This window comes from Onthophagus taurus, chromosome 7 (genome assembly GCF_036711975.1).
Source record: "Onthophagus taurus isolate NC chromosome 7, IU_Otau_3.0, whole genome shotgun sequence".
Classification (NCBI taxonomy): Eukaryota; Metazoa; Arthropoda; class Insecta; order Coleoptera; family Scarabaeidae; genus Onthophagus; species Onthophagus taurus.
In genome coordinates, this window is record NC_091972.1 from 3928693 (window position 1) to 3951003 (window position 22311).

The 22311-nt window shown below is 31.0% G+C and overlaps 3 protein-coding genes across 11 annotated transcripts in view; 2 read left to right on the forward strand and 1 right to left on the reverse strand.

The window, feature by feature from the left end:
• The window catches only part of LOC111420849 (shavenoid), a 372982-nt gene extending 351265 nt beyond the window's left edge, over positions 1–21717 (forward strand). Inside the window, exon 11 of the transcript XR_011641225.1 lies at positions 21672–21717. The gene's annotated coding sequence lies outside the window, so the exon portion shown is untranslated. The remainder of the gene's footprint in view (positions 1–21671) is intronic.
• LOC111416004 (DNA replication complex GINS protein Psf3) lies at positions 3317–4489 on the forward strand. The gene is made up of 4 exons (XM_023047930.2): positions 3317–3477; positions 3529–3842; positions 3895–4166; positions 4207–4489. The coding sequence occupies exons 2-4, from the start codon at positions 3737–3739 to the stop codon at positions 4438–4440; spliced, it is 612 nt and encodes a 203-aa protein (XP_022903698.2). The 5' UTR covers positions 3317–3477; positions 3529–3736; the 3' UTR covers positions 4441–4489.
• The window catches only part of LOC111416003 (Hepatocyte nuclear factor 4), a 41732-nt gene continuing 23850 nt past the window's right edge, over positions 4430–22311 (reverse strand). For 4 of the 9 annotated variants that reach the window (XM_023047927.2, XM_023047925.2, XM_023047920.2 and 1 more), the window contains 8 exons: positions 18861–19062; positions 18132–18226; positions 17942–18075; positions 17736–17885; positions 16256–16376; positions 15312–15464; positions 9026–9262; positions 4430–8912 (listed from right to left, as the gene is read on the reverse strand). In XM_023047927.2, the coding sequence (XP_022903695.1) occupies positions 8602–8912; positions 9026–9262; positions 15312–15464; positions 16256–16376; positions 17736–17885; positions 17942–18075; positions 18132–18226; positions 18861–19054 (1395 nt within the window). In that variant the 5' untranslated portion in view covers positions 19055–19062 and the 3' untranslated portion in view covers positions 4430–8601. Of the gene's footprint in view, positions 8920–9025; positions 9263–15311; positions 15465–16255; positions 16377–17735; positions 17886–17941; positions 18076–18131; positions 18227–18860; positions 19063–22311 lie in introns of all 9 variants that reach the window. The other 5 variants (XM_023047928.2, XM_023047929.2, XM_023047922.2 and 2 more) reach the window with 5 other exon arrangements.

The following is a 22311-nucleotide window of genomic DNA, read 5'->3' on the forward strand; positions in this document are numbered from 1 at the left end:
TTGTCCGTATCATATAAGAAAATTATGGCGCTGTAAACATTTACATACGGTAATTATACGCGGATTTTCCAGTTTTTGGGGAGAAAATGCTTGTGCAACCATGCGATTTACTAAAATTATATACCTCTGTATAGAGCGGAAAATTTCCTACAAATTCTGTATGGTCAAGCAATTTTGTCCGTATCATATAAGAAAGTTATAGCGCTGTAAACATTTACATACGGTAAATATACGCTGATTTTACGGTTTTTAGGGAGAAAATTTTTATGCCACCATGCGATGTACTAAGGTTATATACCACTGTATAGAGCGGAAAATTTTCTACAAATTCTGTATGGTCAAGCAGTTTTGTCCGTATCATATAAGCAAGTTATGGCGCTGTAAACATTTACATACGGTAATTATACGCGGATTTTGCAGTTTTTTGGGGAAAAATTCTGATTCTACCATGCAATCTACTAAGATTATATACCAATGTATAGAGTGGAAAATTTCCTACAAATTCTGTATGGTCAAGTAATTATGTCCGTATCATATAAGAAAGTTATGGCACTGTAAACATTTACATACGGTAATTATATGCGGATTTTGCAATTTTTAGGGAAAAAATTCTGATTCAACCATGCGATCTACTAAGATTATATACCAATGTATAGAGTGGAAAATTTCCTACAAATTCTGTATGGTTAAGCAGTTTTGTCCGTATCATATAAGAAAGTTATAACGCTGTAAACATTTACATACGGTAAATATACGCTGATTTTGCGGTTTTTAGGGAGAAAATTTTTATGCCACCATGCGATGTACTAAGGTTATATACCACTGTATAGAGCGGAAAATTTCCTACAGATTCTATATAGTGAAGCAGTTTTGTCCGTATCATATAAGCAAGTTATGGCACTGTAAACATTTACATACGGTAATTATACGCGGATTTTGCAATTTTTAGGGAAAAAATTCTGATTCAACCATGCGATCTACTGAGATTATATACCAATGTATAGAGTGGAAAATTTCCTACAAATTCTGTATGGTCAAGCAATTTTGTCCGTATCATATAAGAAAGTTATGGCGCTGTAAACATTTACATACGGTAAATATACCCTGATTTTGCGGTTTTTAGGGAGAAAATTTTTATGCCACCATGCGATCTACTAAAGTTATATACCACTGTATAGAGCGAGAAATTTCCTACAAGTTCTATATGTTGAAGTAGTTTTGTCCGTATCATATAAGAAAGTTATGGCGCTGTAAACATTTTCATACGGTAATTATACGCGGATTTTCCGGTTTTTAAGGAGAAAAATCTGATTCAACCATGCGATCTACTAAGATTATATACCACTGTATGGAGCAGAAAATTTTCTACTAATTCTATAGAGTCTACCAATTTTCTTCGTATCATATAAGAAAGTTATGGCGCTGTAAACATTTACATACGGTAAATATACACTGATTTTGCGGTTTTTAGAGAGAAAATTTTTATACCACCATGCGATCTACTAAGATTATATACCACTGTATGGAGCAGAAAATTTTCTACTAATTCTATAGAGTCTAGCAATTTTGTTCGTATCATATAAGAAAGTTATGGCGCTGTAAACATTTACATACGGTAAATATACGCTGATTTTGCGGTTTTTAGGGAGAAAATTTTTATGCCACCATGCGATCTACTAAAGTTATATACCACTGTATAGAGCGAGAAATTTCCTACAAGTTCTATATGTTGAAGTAGTTTTGTCCGTATCATATAAAAAAGTTATGGCGCTGTAAACATTTTCATACGGTAATTATACGCGGATTTTCCGGTTTTTAAGGAGAAAAATCTGATTCAACCATGCGATCTACTAAGATTATATACCACTGTATGAAGCAGAAAATTTTCTACTAATTCTATAGAGTCTACCAATTTTGTTCGTATCATATAAGAAAGTTATGGCGCTGTAAACATTTACATACGGTAAATATACACTGATTTTGCGGTTTTTAGAGAGAAAATTTTTATACCACCATGCGATCTACTAATATTATATACCAATGTATAGAGTGGAAAATTTCCTACAAATTCTGTATGGTCAATCAATTTTGTCCGTATCATATAAGAAAGTTATGGCGCTGTAAACATTTACATGCTGTAAATATACGCTGATTTTACGGTTTTTAGGGAGAAAATTTTTATGTCACCATGCGATCTACTAAAGTTATATACCACTGTATAGAGCCAGAAATTTCCTACAAGTTCTATATGTTGAAGTAGTTTTGTCCGTATCATATAAGAAAGTTATGGCACTGTAAACATTTACATACGGTAATTATACGCGGATTTTGCAATTTTTTGGGAAAAAATTCTGATTCAACCATGCGATCTACTAAGATTATATACCAATGTATAGAGTGGAAAATTTCCTACAAATTCTGTATGGTCAAGCAATTTTGTCCGTATCATATAAGAAAGTTATGGCGCTGTAAACATTTACATACGGTAAATATACGCTGATTTTGCGGTTTTTAGGGAGAAAATTTTTATGCCACCATGCGATCGACTAAAATTATATACCACTGTATAGAGGGGAAAATTTCCTGCAGATTCTATATGGTCAAGCAATTTTGTCCGTATCATATAAGAAAGTTATGGCGCTGTAAACATTTACATACAGTATTTATACGCGGATTTTGCAGTTTTTGAGGGGAAATGTTCCTAATTCATTGAATCACCAGGTTGCTCCAAATTAGCCTAAGTTCACTAACTTAATGGTTAAATCTTTTAAAGTGAGTAAAATTTTAGAATAATTATTTATATTTATTGTTCACTTTTAATTTTAGGTGTTTCAGGTAAAATATGACGTACAATCAATTTTGTTTTGATATGATTTTTATTATAATATTTAATTCGTTTCCTCGCCCAAAAATAATGTAATTGCGGTTGATGAACGAACGCTACGACTTGCTTAACACACGATTTTTCATTTTCCTCTTCATGTTTAAACTTAAAAAGGTGCATAATTTCCAGTGTTACAACATTTATCTACGCAATACATAGATGATTCATTAGAAACGCAAGATATTTCATCATTTATATTAATTATTTCGTTGTTACTCTTCGAATTAATCAGTAACGAACCACTTTGTTCGACGCATTTTTCTTCTTTACGTTGTAGTACATCCTACGTGAATTATAAATTATAACTAAACATTTTAATCAAAGTTTTTTTATTATTTACCTGAAGCATTTTTTTATGATTTTGAATACATTTTAAGTGTTTTTGTTGACAAAGGTGTCATAATAATTCCAAGAAATCATAAAATAAGACTCAATTACGATAACATAAGTCATAAGTTTATCTTTTCATAAACAAATTTTGTGTATAAAATAATAGTTTCAATGGTTCTTATTTGAAACAGTACTAAAGATTAAAATGAAGGGATTCGACTTAATTTTTTATATTTTAGCGATTTTAATTGTAATATTTCAAGGTATGTTAATTATTATGTTTTTATATTTATAATTTTTGTTTATTCTCGCAGCTTTTACCCCGAGTTTAAGCGAACCAACAGGGAGACAAAGAAGAAATTCTTGCCATGGAAGATATTGTCAAAAAGATTAAATGTTTTTTGAATAAATAACATTAATTTAAAAATCCCGCGTTTTTTATTTTAATATGACATAACCTTTAATTTGGTTTTCATAAATTTTAGGTTATGTTAAACGTCAAATTTGGTCAAAACGTCAAAAATGTCTTTTTTGGGTGGTTACACTCCAAATTATTTCTCAATCGACGATATATTAGCAACACAAGAACGAACACCGATTAAGTTCACCATGCACGTCCCAAAATTAGGTTATTTTTTAAATTACTTCTAATTAATAACAAATAATTATTGTTTTTTTAGGTAGCACGTTAAATCCTTCAAGCGAAGAGGCCGATATTAAAATAGGAACATCTTTAGAACTCCCTATTTGGTTAATAACACAAATAGCCACTGGGAGGCAAGCTTTAGCAGCAGCAGATCTTCCCAAAGTTTACAAAGAAGGTTATCGAGAAATTTTAAAAGCAGATCCACAGGCGGTTGATTTACATAAATTCGGATTATATTTCTATGAATTGGGGAATTATGTTAAAGTTTTTGATAATAAAGGGGATGTTAATGAAATTTTAATGCATGTAAGTGATATTTTGGGGGTTATGTTTAGTTTTCCCATAGACTTTTACAGGTCGGGTTCGTAAAATAATGGATTTAGCCGAAAATGTAGCTTCAAATCCTAGTGTTCAAGATACTTTGGATACTTTAGAAAGAAAATTGTTTCGAGATGGGCATAAAGCAAGATCGAAGTTGAATAATTGGCTGGTTGAATCTGGAGTGCCTTTAGAAGCTTCTAATATGGTTATAAATCATAAAAAAAGAAAAAGGGTCGATATTGAAGATGTTTTACTTTAAAAAAAGTTGTATTTATTTGTTTTTAATAAAATCTAATTACATAAAAATATTATTGCCACTTCCAGCCTTTGGTACACATTTCTTTTTAAATCTAAGTTGTTAAAAAAAAGTTATAGGTGTGATTGTTTAATTAAATTAATCTATTTGATTATTAATGTTTATTAAAGGCGAGATGATTTTTTTTAAAACGTTTTTATTATAAAAAAAGATCAAAATGATAATGGTAACAATAATTGCGCGACGACGAAAAATAATTAGGGAGCTAATATAAATAAAATAATTACATATTAATTAAAAAAATATCGTTCGTTTACAATCACCTATAAATATAAACTTTGTTATACAAAAAATTGAAAACAAGAGTAGCTATCTATACTTTTGCAATTCCCCAGAAATAATAAAGTAAAAATATGTAGATAAATTCTATTTTAAAACATAAAATTTATAAAAATCAGCAAAAAAAAAAGAAACAATCTTGTTTTGATTTTAATATTGCTTAAACTTAAAAAAAAAGTATTTTTTTAGAACTCAATAAAAACAATCTTCACAAATCTTAAAGGGTTATCATTTTTTTTATCTAATCCTAATATAGGTCACACAAACCCTACTCAAATTGTCTTTAAACAAACAAATAATATAATAAATTGGAAGAAGAAATAACTAAAACAAAGGTAATAACATCGTCTCTGAAAATACCATACATTTTTAATTAAATTATTTTTAACTTAATTCCTAAAAAAAAAAAAAAATAGTACCAATAAAAAGGTACAAATTATATTTTTATTTTGTAAAACTAAATAACATTTATATACATAAATAAAAAAATTAGGTTTTATTTATATTTTATTATAGAGGGTGTTACAGATTTAAATTAAAAAAAATGTGTTCTAAATATTTACAATAATCTTCCTCATACTTTTGGGGATAAATAATTGACTCAAACAAAAATTAATATCGGTCAACCAATCTTGTTGTATCATCAATTATAAGAAGTATATTATGGGTGGAGTTAACTTCTAAGTGTTAAATTAGTTAACTCAATAGTGAGTATAAAAAAGAAATGTGTAAATAAAGGTATAGAACAAAGTTTCCAAAAAAAGATATATTATGTTGACCACCCTTGCAATCACATGGTACTTATTGTAAAGCTTCAGCTTTATTTATTTCCATAACAACCAGATGTAATAATAGATTGTTTGCCCTTAGCTTGAATGAGGTTGTTTGCAGATAAGGCTTTACAATTAATATCATATAATTCCAAAGTTGGGCAAAACAAAGTGTCTAAAAAAAGACACATTATTTTGACCACCCCTGCAATCACTTGGTACTTATTGTAAAGCTTCAGCTTTATTTATTTTCACAACAACCAGATGTAATAATAGATTGTTCGCCCTTAGCTTGAATGAGGTTGTTTGCAGATAAGGCTTTACAATTAATATTATATAATTCCAAAGTTGGGCAAAACAAAGTTTCTAAAAAAAGACACATTATTTTGACCACCCCTGCAATCACTTGGTACTTATTGCAAAGCTACAGCTTTATTTATTTCCATAACAACCAGATGTAATAATAGATTGTTTGCCCTTGGCTTGAATGAGGTTGTTTGCAGATAAGGCTTTACAATTAATATCATATAATTCCAAAGTTGGGCAAAACATTGACAAAGTTTCTAAAAAAAGACACATTATTTTGACCACCCCTGCAATCACTTGGTACTTATTGTAAAGCTTCAGCTTTATTTATTTCCATAACAACCAGATGTAATAATAGATTGTTTGCCCTTGGCTTGAATGAGGTTGTTTGCAGATAAGGCTTTACAATTAATATCATATAATTCCAAAGTTGGGCAAAACAAAGTTTCTAAAAAAAGACACATTATTTTGACCACCCCTGTAATCACATGGTACTTATTGTAAAGCTTCAGCTTTAGTTATTTCCACAACAACCAGATGTAATAATAGATTGTTCGCCCTTAGCTTGAATGAGATTGTTTGCAGATAAGGCTTTATAATTAATATCATATAATTCCAAAGTTGGGCAAAACATTGACAAAGTTTCTAAAAAAAGACACATTATTTTGACCACCCCTGCAATCACTTGGTACTTATTGCAAAGCTTCAGCTTTATTTATTTCCATAACAACCAGATGTAATAATAGATTGTTTGCCCTTAGCTTGAATGAGGTTGTTTGCAGATAAGGCTTTACAATTAATATCATATAATTCCAAAGTTGGGCAAAACAAAGTTTCTAAAAAAAGACACATTATTTTGACCACCCCTGCAATCACTTGGTACTTATTGTAAAGCTTCAGCTTTATTTATTTCCATAACAACCAGATGTAATAATAGATTGTTTGCCCTTAGCTTGAATGAGGTTGTTTGCAGATAAGGCTTTACAATTAATATCATATAATTCCAAAGTTGGGCAAAACAAAGTTTCTAAAAAAAGACACATTATTTTGACCACCTCTGCAATCACTTGGTACTTATTGTAAAGCTTCAGCTTTATTTATTTTCACAACAACCAGATGTAATAATAGATTGTTTGCCCTTAGCTTGAATGAGGTTGTTTGCAGATAAGGCTTTACAATTAATATCATATAATTCCAAAGTTGGGCAAAACAAAGTTTCTAAAAAAAGACACATTATTTTGACCACCCCTGCAATCACTTGGTACTTATTGCAAAGCTTCAGCTTTATTTATTTCCATAACAACCAGATGTAATAATAGATTGTTTGCCCTTAGCTTGAATGAGGTTGTTTGCAGATAAGGCTTTACAATTAATATCATATAATTCCAAAGTTGGGCAAAACAAAGTTTCTAAAAAAAGACACATTATTTTGACCACCCCTGCAATGACTTGGTACTTATTGCAAAGCTTCAGCTTTATTTATTTCCACAACAACCAGATGTAATAATAGATTGTTCGCCCTTAGCTTGAATAAGGTTGTTTGCAGATAAGGCTTTACAATTAATATCATATAATTCCAAAGTTGGGCAAAACATTGCAACTATACAGGGTGATTCAAAAAACCGCTGACAGACTTTTAGGGCAGGTAATACATCAAAAATTAAGATGAAACGTCTTAATATACATGGGCAAATACCTCCTTAACGAGATATAGTGGGTCAAAGTTTCTTTAAAATTAAACATTATCTGCAATAAAAAGCCCTTTTTTAAAAATGTTTTCAACTCCACTGCTAATTTTGTCAAACGGGCAGTATTTTCTTGTAAAGTGATCAATTATCTATCAATTGGTCTCTTACACAACTTTGATCAAAGCAATAGTTTTTAAGAAAAACACCTTTGATCAAAGTTGTGTAAGAGACCAATTGATAGATAATTGATCACTTTACACGCGTAGAGAGACAATATTTTTAAAAAAGTGCTTTTTATTGCAGATGTTTAATTTTAAAGAAACTTTAATCCGCTATATTTGACCAACGAGGCATTTCCGACCCCATGTATATTAAGATTATTCATCTTAATTTCTCTTGTATTATCTACTCTAGAAGTCTGTCAGCGGTTTTTTGAATCACCCTGTATATTATGATTCTAATTTCATATTAATTGTTGATTTATTTGGTGAGTTTATCTGTTATTGATATACTAAGTATATATAATTTAACTTCAATTAATCATTTATTAAATTAAATTTGTAACACCCTAAATATTACCTAACAAAACGAAAATATATTTAAACATTTTTCGTCCAATTTTGAAATAAAAATATTTTATTAAAAGATTTTTCGAGATGTCACAAGAAAAATTTTTTTTATAGAAGATAAGGCAAGTATTTTACATAACAATTTTTTTTTTAAACTTGTATCTTTTTGTACATAACAACTAGATATTGAGCAAATTGTTTCCGTTCTGTAACTTGTTCAGTATTTCTACTTTTCACATATATTTATATATATTTTTTTATAACTATTCCAGTCTTCATCTAAAAAATTCTTTTGAGCGTTTTTTAATCCCATCTTTTTGTCTTTTTTCCTTATAATCATAGTTTTTTGATCTTTGTAAACTTAAAAAGAATGAGATCATCAAACTTCAAAACGTAACCAAACCAATCAGTAATATCCACCAAAAAAATAAATCTTTTTTTAAATAGATTTTGGTCTTTAAGCACTTTTTTAAACTTACAAATAACCAACAATCAAAAATGTTCTCCAACATCCGTATTAGGTTCTTCTTTAAATGATATATGATAACTTTCTTCATTGATTGGTGTTATATCGTTCATAATGATAACGTTGGTTGTATTTCCACCACCATTTTGTTGAGGACTAAGAACGTTTCCGTTAATTAATTGATCCGATGGACTATGACATTGTCCAGAAGCAATCGGTGACGTTATTGGACTATCAGAAGAGTCGCTTGTATTGTTATTCTGGTAACTGTTGTTGCTGATGTTGTTCGCCGCTGCAACCATTTGCGGCGGCGCTTCTATTGCGCCTGTAACGGAGACTGAATTCTAGTTAATATCCAAAAAATTAACAACAATGAAATAATAAATTATGTAATAACAAGTTTTTCTTAAATTTTATGCCAAATATAAAATCAAATGTTTCTTATCTTACCTCCTAAAAGCATCTCCTGAAGTAAACTATCGATATGAGCGACCCCAAAAAGTTTAGCAAACTGAATTTGTTCAATCATTTGCCAGGTAATTGATTGTAAAGCGGGAAGTGTTAATAAAAGTTCACCAAAACGCCCTCTGCTGTCATATTGTCGATCGCTGATGTAGTCTTCTAAATTGATTTGGATTTGGTATCGAAGGAGTTTGATTCGGTGGGGTTCACTAAGTCCTTTGGCATCTTAAAACGAAATAAAATTGCTATATTTAAAAAAAATTTCAAATTTATTCAAATTTTAACAGATTTATTTTTAAGATACACACCCCCAGTTTTCAGGCAATAGCGTTTAAAAACGACAATTTTAGCTCACACCTACTTAGAGAAAATTTTGGCACACTTTAAGAAACGTTATAAATAAAACATCGCCGTCGGACGCCTCTTTTATTTAAAATAGAAATTCTCCCAAAACATTATTACGACATATTACGTAAAAAACATTCCAAAATTATCATCTTCAACAAGTGGTAAACAAATTTTAAGGATTATTTAAATCTAATCAATAAAATTCACAAAAAATATAAATAAAAATTTTTAATTCATCAAAAGCTTTCGCTACATTTTATTACTTTTTGCGTAAAAATATTCGTAATATTCTATGTGCGTCAAAATTGTTAAAGTATTTTCTTTTTCGTGTTGGTTGGCAATAGATCTAGTTCGTTGAAAACCCCGACTGACGTAAAATCACTTGGCTGAGTCTACTAAGCATTAGGGATTAAATTGCGCGAAAATAAACGATTTTAAACAAACTTTAATTAAGCTGTTATTGAAGTATTCAATTAAAACAAGACTATTGTATCGTTCTATTCCGTCAACAATACGACCTCGAGTTTAAATTTAAAAAATCAAATTATCTACACGGTGTTTTTTTCCAATAAAAAGGGATTTCCAATAATTCTTTTCTCGTGATAATACAAAAATAACTGTAAGGATGCTACTTAATTGAATTAAATTCGGTATTATTACTTGTTATAAAAGATAAGCACGAGATTAAAGAACAATAATAAAAAACGAGAACTGTTTAGAGATTAGAGAAGGTTATTATACTTTTTTTTCTTAATAATCAATAAGGAAGTAGACGGATTATTTCGAAATACATATTGATCAACAATTCAATTTTGTTTATGATTATTCTGATGATTTTAACTATTAATAGTAGCTTAATCTATAATTTAATATTTAATGGCGATATATTATAAGTTACTAATTTATTTCGAAATGATATAATTGATAACCTTAACAAGTAAAGAGGATAATCAAAATCATACTTAACCTCTAAAAACTCAAAAAGTTAGCAATGTACTTTTTTGCAAGTAATATCTAGTCCAATATAAGCAACAATTAGTCTTCTACCTGCAATATTCAGTATTGTGCCAGTTATATTTAGTATTTTGCCAGTAACACTTAATCTTCTGGCAGCAATATTCAGTCTTCTGCAAACATTATCCAGTCTTCTGTCAGTTATATTTAATTCTAGTTATATATGCTGTTTTATACAAGCAATACTTGATCTAGTTTTCTGTCAACAGTAGGGTTCTGTCAGCAATATAAAGTTTTTTGCTTTTTGGCTTCGCTAAGTAACATTTAGTCTTCTGCCAACAATATTAAATGTTCTGCCAGCAATATTCAGTCTTCTGCAAACATTACCGTCTCGTCTGATGACGCACGGCTAAACCCGAATGTTTCTAGTTTTCAGTCTAGTGTTAGTTCTAGTTTTGTGCTAGCACTATCACTAGAACTAATACAAGACCTAGAACTAGAATCATTCGGGTTTAGCCATCTTAAGCGACGTACGGCTAAACCCAAATATTTCTAGTTCTCGGTCTAATGTTAGTTCTAGTGACGGTGTAAGTGTAAAACTAGAATTAGCACTATACCTAGAACTACAGTCATTTGGGTTTAGCCGTCTTTAGAGACGTGCGGCTAAACCCAAATGATTCTAGTTCTAGGTATAGTGTTATTTCTACATAGTAACTAGGCTGGTGTAAAACTAGAATTAACACTATACCTAGAACTAGAATCATTTGGGTTTAGCCGCACGTCTCTAAAGACGGCTAAACCAGAATGATTCTAGTTCTAGGTATAGTGTTACATCAACATAGTAACTAAGCTGGTGTAAAACTAGAATTAACACTATACCTAGAACTAGAATCATTTGGGTTTAGCCGCACGTCTTAAAGACGGCTAAACCCGAATGATTCTAGTTCTAGGTATAGTGTTACTTCTACATAGTAACTAGGCTGGTGTAAAACTAGAATTAACACTATACCTAGAACTAGAATCAGTCGGGTTTAGCCGCACGTCTCTAAAGACGGCTAAACCAGAATGATTCTAGTTCTAGATATAGTGTTACTTCTACATAGTAACTAAGCTGGTGTAAAACTAGAATTAACACTATACCTAGAACTAAAATCATTTGGGTTTAGCCGCACGTCTCTAAAGACGGCTAAACCCGAATGATTCTATTTCTAGGTATAGTGTTACTTCTACATAGTGACTAGGCTGGTGTAAAACTAGAATTAACACTATACCTAGAACTAGAATCATTTGGGTTTAGCCGCACGTCTCTAAAGACGGCTACACCAGAATGATTCTAGTTCTAGGTATAGTGTTACATCAACATAATAACTAAGCTGGTGTAAAACTAGAATTAACACTATACCCAGAACTAGAATCATTTGGGTTTAGCCGCACGTCTTTAAAGACGGCTAAACCCGAATGATTCTAGTTCTAGGTATAGTGTTACTTCTACATAGTAACTAGGCTGGTGTAAAACTAGAATTAACACTATACCTAGAACTAGAATCAGTCGGGTTTAGCCGCACGTCTCTAAAGACGGCTAAACCAGAATGATTCTAGTTCTAGGTATAGTGTTACATCAACATAGTAACTAAGCTGGTGTAAAACTAGAATTAACACTATATCCAGAACTAGAATCATTTGGGTTTAGCCGCACGTCTTTAAAGACGGCTAAACCCGAATGATTCTAGTTCTAGGTATAGTGTTACTTCTACATAGTAACTAGGCTGGTGTAAAACTAGAATTAACACTATACCTAGAACTAGAATCATTCGGGTTTAGCCGTCTTTAGAGACGTGCGGCTAAACCCAAATGATTCTAGTTCTAGGTATAGTGTTAGTTCTACATTATTATTATTATTATTGCTGCCGGGCTGAGGAGGGCGGCCCCTCTCGTTACCGCGACCTATAAGATCTATTGTAACTTTAGCCCTCCAAAGGTTTAGGGCAAATGTAGGTCCTTAATGAACCTTAGTATTGTCCTGAGGTCTTGAACCTTTATGTCGGTAGGTAACAGGGGAGTTTTACCGAAGACGTTGTGCCTTAGACGTCCTCTGGCGACGCAATTGCACAGTATATGTTCAGCAGTTTCTGACTCGTCGTTGCATAGTCGACAAGTTTGATCCTCAGCTTGTCCAATGTGGAAGAGGTGGTATTTTAGGGGCACATGGCCGGTTAGGTAGCCTGAGAGCGTTCTTAGATCCCCTTTGCTGAGGCATAAAACCTCTTTGGTTTTGTTTTGCGACGGAGTTATCATACTCTTCGCTTGTCTGTGACTTGGAAGTTCTTTCCAGCGTAAGGCTATCTTTGAAGCCTCCCAGTTGTTGATTATTTGTTTTAGGTGGCTTTTTTGTAGTCCACATCCAGGTTGGGGTCCAATGAAGGGCGTGTTTGCTGCCTCTTTGGCCAGCTTGTCGGCCTTCTCATTGCCCTCAATGTTGCTGTGACCTGGAACCCACCATAGGGTAACATCATTGCCCCTAGCGAGTTCTCTCAGGTTGTTGGTGCACTCTCTGATCAGTGCGGAGCCACACGTGTAGGCCTGAATTGCCTTTAAGGCGGCCCGACTGTCTGTGAAAATGTTTATGGATGCACCTTTTTGTCCCTTCTGTAGGTTCAAAGCGGTGCAGAAGTTTATAGCAAGAACTTCTGCTTGGAAAATTGTTAAGTCCGAGCTGAGGGGCAATTTGATGTGGCTATTTGGTCCACTGATGCCCATGCCTACTCCAGATCTTACTGTCTTTGAAGCATCGGTGTACCAGGCTAGGGCTCCTCTTTTTAGTTGAGGCCCTCTCTTCGCCCAATCATCCCTGCTACTAAATATGACCTTATACGGTTGGTTGAAATTGTATTCCGTCGGTATAAGGTCCGTTTTAATTTCAATCAGGTGATTTAGACATGGGTCTTTGAGGATCTCGAGGTGTCCTCTGAGATTACCCTGCATCAACTTGAGTGAAGAAACTGTTTTCAGTGATAAGGCACTTAAGGCTGCCTCCTTTTGTATATATATGTGGAGCGGTGTGAGACCAAGTAGGGCTTCCAAAGCAGCCGTCGGACAGGATCTCATTGCACCCGTTATGTTAAGACATGCTAACCGCTGGATTAGTTCTACATAGTAATAGTGCTAGTATAAAACTAGAACACTATACCTAGAACTAGCATCATTTGGGTTTAACCGTCTTTAGAGACGTGCGGCTAAACCCAAATGATTCTAGTTCTAGGTATAGTCTTAGTTCTACATAGTAACAGTGCTAGTGTAAAACTACAACTAACACTATACCTAGAACTAGAATCATTCGGGTTTAGCCGTCTTTAGAGACGTGCGGCTAAACCCAAATGATTCTAGTTTTAGGTATAGGTTAATTTTCGTTTTACACCTGTCTTATTACTATGTAGATGTGTATGTTGTTACTTCTAGTTCTAGATATAGTGTTAGTTCTACATAGTAACAAGACTGGTGTAAAACTAGAATTAACTTGTTTTAAACTAGTTAGTTTTCCAAGCTGTCACATTTTATGTGGGACAGTGCAATACCAAGTTTTCCATTAGCTATATTTAATCTTCTATAACCACGATCTAACGTTCTGCCAATAGAGTCTTTCATTAACACTATCTACTTAGTTCTATGTCAGCAGTATAAGATGATCTATTCCTTAATCCTCTACCAGCAGAAGATGATATAAGATGTATTCCTGGGTCATAGATACGAAATCAGCTCTATTCGACCCTCTTTAAAAACGTTTATCAACAGGTTTCTCGTCAGCTGATATTTTCTCCTTGAAGATAATTCATTTCATCTTGTACCATTCGGGTTACGCCTAATTATGAGTATATTTATAGATCTCATAGCTCTGATTCCTGGATCAGAGTTACGTGATATTACAATAATCACGATTTTTTTTAGTATTAGATTGTCTTTATTTTGAGATTCGAAAATAAAAGTAATTTAATTCGCAATAGATGAGTAACCAAACACAAACCAGACCTGACATAAACCCATCGTAGATCCGACCCGAATTTTGGCTACCTCTCAGGATAGCTTCAGCTATGGTTACCACATCGACGAAGTGATGGATTTATACGCGAGTGATGTATTTCCTGTTGGAGATGTACTATGATTCAGTGTAACTTGTATTATAGCTGGACTGCGTTAGACTATTAGAAATCCCTGCATCATTAATCTTAGAAACAGGCATACCATATTAGTTTCAATTAACTTCCATATACACCTTTGTAATAAATTGGTGGTGGACTGATCGATCACGTTACTGAAATCCTAGGCTATGAAAATAATAGGATCTTCGTTTTTTAGGGATATGCTACCCGCGGTTAATTAGTCAGAAAAAGTTTTTGACAAGGAGTTGATGTCAAATCACAAGAATTTCTGATTTCGGAAAGAATTAGGGATTGGTTTGACTTCCATTGCAGATTAATGTTTATGATATAAGGAATATAGATAAAAAATCTTAAATTTAAACTAGTTACTTTTAGCTTCAAGGCCAACCCAACCCAGCTTATATCATAAATAAAGTAAGTTATAGTAATAATTTGTAATAAGTCAATAAGACACTTCAAAACACATTCAAACTTTAAATGTTGCGAGATTAATTCCAACTTTTTCCGCTTTATTGCCAATTGGTTTAATTTTTGCTAATGAATAGCTAGTTTAAGGCCCACTTTTACCATCCTCCTGATAAACTATCTAGAGTATGGTTGTCATGGTTACGGCGGTTTTAAGCACTCTCATTGGCTAAGAGTTGGATTTATCTATCGGATAAATTTATCAAGAGGTGGTAAAAGTGGGCCTAAATATGATTACTCGCGCTTGGAAGAAATGCCATGAGTGTGTAAACCAAATTAGTAAACAAATTTAATTCCAAAAATATTGAATGATTAATTTTTTATATTAAAAAGTTAAATTAAGAATTACTTACTTGGATCGAAAAATACAATCGCTTTAAGACAGGCAAACTCGGTATCGTCAACTTGAACTTCCGTCATCGGTTTAACGAGTTCATCGATAATCCTGCTGCCGACCCTGGAGATGTCCAAATCCGGTGAAATTCTGGAGTCTGATAATACCATTACTGTGTATGATTTCGACAAAACATTATTCGCACTACCGTACATTTGCCGTTGTCCTCTTTTTTTAATTTCAAATTCAAACTTTTTTCAGTTCAGGTTAGTCACTTAATCATGCTTAAAAAACATCGTTTATTTTTTGTCCAGTAATTTTGTAATTTTTACAAAATTATTGTTTGTATTACCGTATCATACAATAATGTAGGCGATCCAAGGTTAATAATAACGCTTCTCTCTCCCTCTTTTTTTGTTTCATCCGTATGTAGTTTATAATTTTTTTTTTTGAAACTAAATACGAATTAAATTCCCTAATGATTTTCTAAAATGAGGCAACAAAAAAAATGTATAAAAAATGATTATGTGAAACGCATGCAAACGTTATTAATTTTGTGGATGGTGATGGGCAAATGTACGGACATGCTGTTCTACTAACTAATACACAAAAATAAAACTAAAAATAATAAAAACTATAACCCAAAAAAAAAATAAAAGTTAATCATTAATAATGCATTTTATATTAAAATATTTAAAAAATGTTAAGGCGATAAATTAATATTTATGCAATCCGAAGCGATAAAAATAAATTATCTGACCCAGTCAAGGTAAAAAAAAAACGAAAAAAAAAAATTGTGTCCCATTTACGTTCTACTCATGCGAGTTAGAGAAAAAAATTAAATAACAAATGGAAAGTTTTGCAAAAGCAAACTTAACGTTTCTAATTTGAAATGTTAACGTTTTCAAAATGAGACACACATAAATTACTTAAAAATAACCCAATTTTATAACTTATACATACCTGGACAATGTTTTGTAATTATACAGTTATTCCCCAACAATAAAATGTCTTTAAGATGCATAGATCGACGTGCTAATCCTAAAAGGAGATGTTCACCTGCGTGCGCCCTCAATAAAGCTACCTAATAACAATAAAGAAAACTACAATTATTTATAATCTAATTTAATTAATTTTTACACTTCACCAACACACCTCAATGTATGGCAAAAAAAAGCCTGCAATTATCACATTCAATTCCTGCCCATAATAAAAAAACTTGTTGAGATAACTTTCGAAACACCTTCAGGTTATAAATTCAGGCATTAAATGAGACGAATTTAAAGGGCGGGAAAAATTGATTGGTATGGATCAAAATAGTTCTAGTTGATCAAAAACATCTACAGAATACTTAAAGAGGACGAAAGAATTAAAAAAAAATTATTTCGCGATTTTTTAAATTGTAGTTAAAGATAGCAGGAAACACAAATTGCTTGTTGGTGTTTGTTAAAGTGATTCTAGTTCATTAAAAATAAATTGCGGTGTTTTGGCAAAAACAATGCCAGTTATTGGCATTAAAATTGATGCTTTTCAGAAAATTTAAACACTATAGAATAAAAAAAACCGGTTTGGTGTGAATCAAAATAGATTAAAGAGGATGACAAATAGAAATTGTTTGTTGGTGTGTGTCAAAACAATACTAATCGATTAGAAACATAAAAATAATATAAAAGAATACGGAAAAAGCTAATTGGTATTAACCAAAATACTTGTAGTCTACCTAAAAGACCTCTATAAACAAAGATGAATTGAATAAAAATAAAATGAGTTTGAAGACAATACTTTTCTAGAAGAAGACTGCTATCTGCTAGAAGAAGCCTTGATACTGCTCACCAAAGACTATATATTACTGTCAAAAGACTACTTATTGCTTGTAAAAGACCACATTCTCCTGCCTAAAGACTACTAACTGCTTGGAAAGCGGAGATATTGTTTCGAAAAGACTACTTATTACTTTCAGAACGGTAGATACTGCTGAAATAGATTACGACATGCTTGGAGAAGGCTAGATAGTGCTGGAAAAGACTATGATCTATTTGGAAAGGCGAGATATTGCTTCCACCTACGGTTTCCAGAATGTTAAATACTGCTAGAAAAGACTATTATCTAATTGGAATGGCGGAATATTACTTCCAAAAGACTACTCACTGCTTTCAGAAGACTAGATACTATTGGCAAAGACTATGGCATGGTTGGAAAAGACTAGATATTGTTGGCAAAAGACTACCTAGTAACTGCTTGGAAAGAAATTAAATGAATGGGACTTCCTCAGATTACCATATTGTATTCCACAAATAACACTTAAAAATTAAGCAAAAAAAAAAATAAAAACATCATGTAAATGTGACACTTACCATAATAATCAATGATCTATTTATTTTGTAAGCATGAAAATGATTTATTATAAACAAAAAAAATTATCTTTCCAAAGCACATTACTTACTTGGTCGTCTAATTGAAGTTCCGTAAACGCAGGGATGTATTTGGCCCATTCAACCAAAATTAATAATTGTTGTTTCATTGATTCGCACACATCATTGATGTTGGCAAGTTGTTTGTTACTCAAATCGTAATCATTAATAGGCGAAGATCCCTATTGTTAATGAAAAAAAGTTTTTGTAATTGATTCTTTAAGAATTTAAAAGTTACCTCTAAAGCTGCACCAACTTGTCTTGATAACATTTCAGCATTCAATAAAGAAGTGACCGATAACCCATTTGTTTGGGAATTTTCTTCATAAGACGGCCTTCGACAACTAATTCGGTCTCTTTCGTTTTGTACAGCTAAAAAAATTTGAATAAGAAAAAAATTGTCTTTATAAATAAGAATGTTGGGTTACCTTCTTTTTTCATTCCAGCTTTAAAACATTTTCTTAACCTACAATATCTACATTGATTTCTTTTATCTTTATCAACGACACAGTTTCTGGTGAATCTAAAATATTGAAAATTTTTTCTTAATAGATAGTTTGTAATAAAACTTAATAGATCAATTATAATTAATTTTTGAATTATAAACACGTGCGTAGTTGCGTAACTTAATACAAGTGTGTTAAACGATGATCGTTTACAAAACTGTCCTTCAATTTACCGACGTAAATTTCAATGAACTAAAATTTTTGAAAAAATTCTTTCTAAACTTAAAGATCAAAGTCCAATTATATGATGATTTAGCAAAAATTAAGAATTTATTAATAAATTTATTATTATTTAACATTTTCAATTGAATATATTGGGAATTCTGATTATTTTTCTGTGGCAAACTGGGTATGCCACAAAGTTCAAAAAGCAATAAAAAGCTTAACATAATTAATGTCGATACAAACAATTAATCATACATGTTATTTTTAATTCTAAGTAATCAAACTTTTTCTATTTCTTCTGTTCTCATGACACATGTTTTTATTATCAAAACCAAAACGATGACAAATTTGCACAAGACTAATTAATCATTTTTAGCTTACTAAGGAAAATACTTCATCCGTTTCAACAGAAAAGAAAATAAATGATTCGATTGACTTTTTATGGTAAAAACAAGATTTCTCTTTGTTTGAGTAAATTTATCTCACCTGCATGTATATAAATGGTTTTTCCGTACAGATCTTCTAAAGAATCCTTTACAACCGTCACAAGACGCCGCGCCATAATGTTTCCCTGTAGCTCTATCACCACAAATGGCACAATGTTGACTTAGAGTAGCTCCTGCATTTGATCCGGTGCTACTCAATGATGTGGCTAGCGAATTATTGCCAGCCATCGTCATATCAGAATCTAAAACAAATAAGAAAAACGTTATGTAACTCTATTTGTATAAATCTGTTGATTTAGTTTGTTCTTTAAACACCATTAACACGAAATAAAGTAGTTAACTAACCACAAATTAAATGCATTTATTTAGTGTGTGAAGGTCGATAACGTTTAAAGAAAATTTTAAAAAATATATCGTTTTTTTTTCAAGGCTTTCAACATGTTTATTTATTCTATTTCAACTTAATAACATCTCTATTTGCAAAAAAAGGCACGTGTAAAATGCAAATTAATTTATTAATGAAACCTAAAACTTTTATATATAAATTAATTTCGTTGAATTAAAAAACATTGATTTTCTTAATAACTTAATAAACATATTTTGTTATGTTTTAACAAGGTAAGTAAACGCATGGCATGTAAAAGTACATTGGTTATCCGAGTTGTGCACAACTTGTTGGACTTTGGACTCAAAGCATGATATCTCAACAGTTATTAGAACCTGTGTATTAGTTTATTTTTTGCATTTATCGTTTCTTGTTTGTGAAATCAATAAATTAAAATTATTAATTTTAATACAACGCAATTAATAACGTTATAAGTAAATACGATGTTTTCTCTACTTCTCTCTGATTCAAACATTTTATGAAAGTGAAATTCAACGCGGGTGGAATGAATGAAACTCTCACTCGGAGAACTTTTGGGACGACAATAAGTAGTCTATTTATAAATGCCTTTCAACTCAACTTCAAAAAAGATTACTTTAACATCGCGGGGGAACAAAAAAAGAAAAATATTTAATGCTTAATTGTCATTGACCTTGACAATATGTTCGCGTTATGTAATGGCATTCTGAATACATTTATGTGTGGAGAATGCAAATAAAAATTTTTTTCAAAAAGGGATAAGAAAGATTGTATTTATTGATTTTTGAAAAAAAATTTATTGTTTGAAAACGATTGTTAATTTTATGATATTCTTAATTAATCTTCATGAAAAATCCTTTAAAATGAATTCAAACACGACATATTTAGCAATTAAACATTCCCAGATACCTTAAATTTTATTTTTTGAAAAATCCAAGATTGCCGAAAACAAATGATTCATAAATATTAACGTGGGTAATTAAAAAACAATTTAAATGAGCCCAAACTCGACATATCTAGGTATTATAACACCCGAGATATCATTATTTTTGTAAAATCAAGATGGCCGAAAACAAAACACTAATTCAAAATGTCAACTATGTTTTTAAAAGTGAATTTTATAATAGATATAGGTTGTGATACATCAAATTAGGTTAAAATTTTCTGCTTATTACGAAAATGTTAGTCTTTTTGATGAATTTGAATTTTTTTTTTTATTATTAAATTAATATCAAATTCTAATCTCGTTAATTAATTATAGTATTTTTCTACCTGTTAATTTTGTGTATATAATATTTTGTATGATTGATTCATGTCTTTTTTAGCTTTAATTTGATAAAACTATCACTTCTATTAAACTAGAACTAACACCACCAGTATCACTAGAACCAACACTAGACCTAGAAACTTTCGGGTTAAGCTGTACTCCTTTTGAAAAAGTGTTTAACATTTCGGATGCCATGTTGCAACCTTCTTCAGAAACAAGTTCAAAGTGTTAGTTCTAGTTTCAGTTTAATTAACATTAATTAACTAAACCCGAATGATTCTAGTTGTAGGTCTTGTGTTAGTTCTATTGATAGTGGTGGTGTAAAGCTAGAACTAACCCTAGAACTAGAAAGTATCAAGAAATATATATAGAATATATTCTGAATACATTTGTGTGGAGAATGCAAATAAAAATTTTTTCAAAAAGGAAAAAGAAAGATTGTATTTATTGATTTTTGAAAAAAAATTTATTGTTTGAATACGATTGTTAATTTTATGATATTCTTAATTAATCTGCATGAAAAATCCTTTAAAATGAATTCAAACACGACCTATTTAGCAATTAAACTTTCCCAGATACTTTAAATTTTATTTTTTGAAAAATCCAAGATGGCCGAAAACAAATGATTCATAAATATTAACGTGGGTAATTAAAAAACAATTTAAATGAGCCCAAACTCGACATATCTAGGTATTATAACACCCGAGATATCATTATTTTTGTAAAATCAAGATGGCCGAAAACAAAACACTAATTCAAAATGTCAACTATGTTTTTAAAAGTGAATTTTATAATAGATATAGGTTGTGATACATCAAATTAGGTTAAAATTTTCTGGTTATTACGAAAATGTTTGTCTTTTTGATGAATTTGAATTTTTTTTTTTTCTTTATTAAATTAATATCAAATTCTAATCTCGTTAATTAATTATAGTATTTTTATACCTCTTAGTTTTGTGTATATAATATTTTCGATGATTGATTCATGTCTTTTTTAGCTTTAATTTGATAAAAATATCACTTCTATTAAACTAAAACTAGAACTAACATTACCACTACCACTAGACGTAGAAACTTTCGGGTTAAGTTTTTTCTTTTGAAAAAGTGTTTAACATTTCGGATGCCATGTTGCAACCTTCTTCAGAAACAAGTTCAAAGTGTTAGTTCTAGTTTCAGTTTAATTAACATTAATTAACTAAACCCGAATAATTCTAGTTTTAGGTCTTGTGTTAGTTCTAGTGATAGTGTAAAACTAGAACTAACACTAGACCGGGAATTAGAAACATTCGGATTTAGCCGCACGTCTCTCAAGACGGCTAAACCCGAATGATTCTAGTTCTAGGTCTTGAGTTAGTTCTAGTGATAGTGCTGGTGTAAAAGTAGAACTAACCCTAGAACTAGAAAATATCAAGAATATAATAATAAATTCACTGTATATCACTTCTAGCTCTAAACCATTTAGAGGAAATTGAAAATCTAAAAATACCGAGTTATTGTATTTTGAAATCTACAAGTTTCTTGGTTAACGGAGAACACGTTTAAAAACATTGTAATATTTTAAATAATGAAAATGTTTTCACAGAAAAATCTCCCAGTTAAAACATTAAAAACAGCAATCATTTATTAAAGAGTGAAATCCAAGAATTTAGTGATAATTGTTTAACAACACAAATAAATTACAACAAACACATAAAAAAAAAATATAAATATTTTTACACAGAAATAAATAAAATTTATTTGAGTGTTATTTAATGGAAAGTTACGCTCACCAATTACATTGGTTAAATTGTCTACTTTTTTTGTTGTTAAAATGAACTTATTTATTAAACAAATAAGTGATAATCGAGCAATTATTGACACA

Excerpts from the sequence above, each read along its gene's own strand:
- LOC111416004 (XM_023047930.2), top strand. The coding sequence starts at position 3,737 with ATGTCTTTTTTGGGTGGTTACACTCCAAATTATTTCTCAATCGACGAT. Across the intron at positions 3,843-3,894 it reads CATGCACGTCCCAAAATTAG|GTAGCACGTTAAATCCTTCA; the intron begins GTTATTTTTTAA and ends TTGTTTTTTTAG. Across the intron at positions 4,167-4,206 it reads TTAATGAAATTTTAATGCAT|ACTTTTACAGGTCGGGTTCG; the intron begins GTAAGTGATATT and ends GTTTTCCCATAG.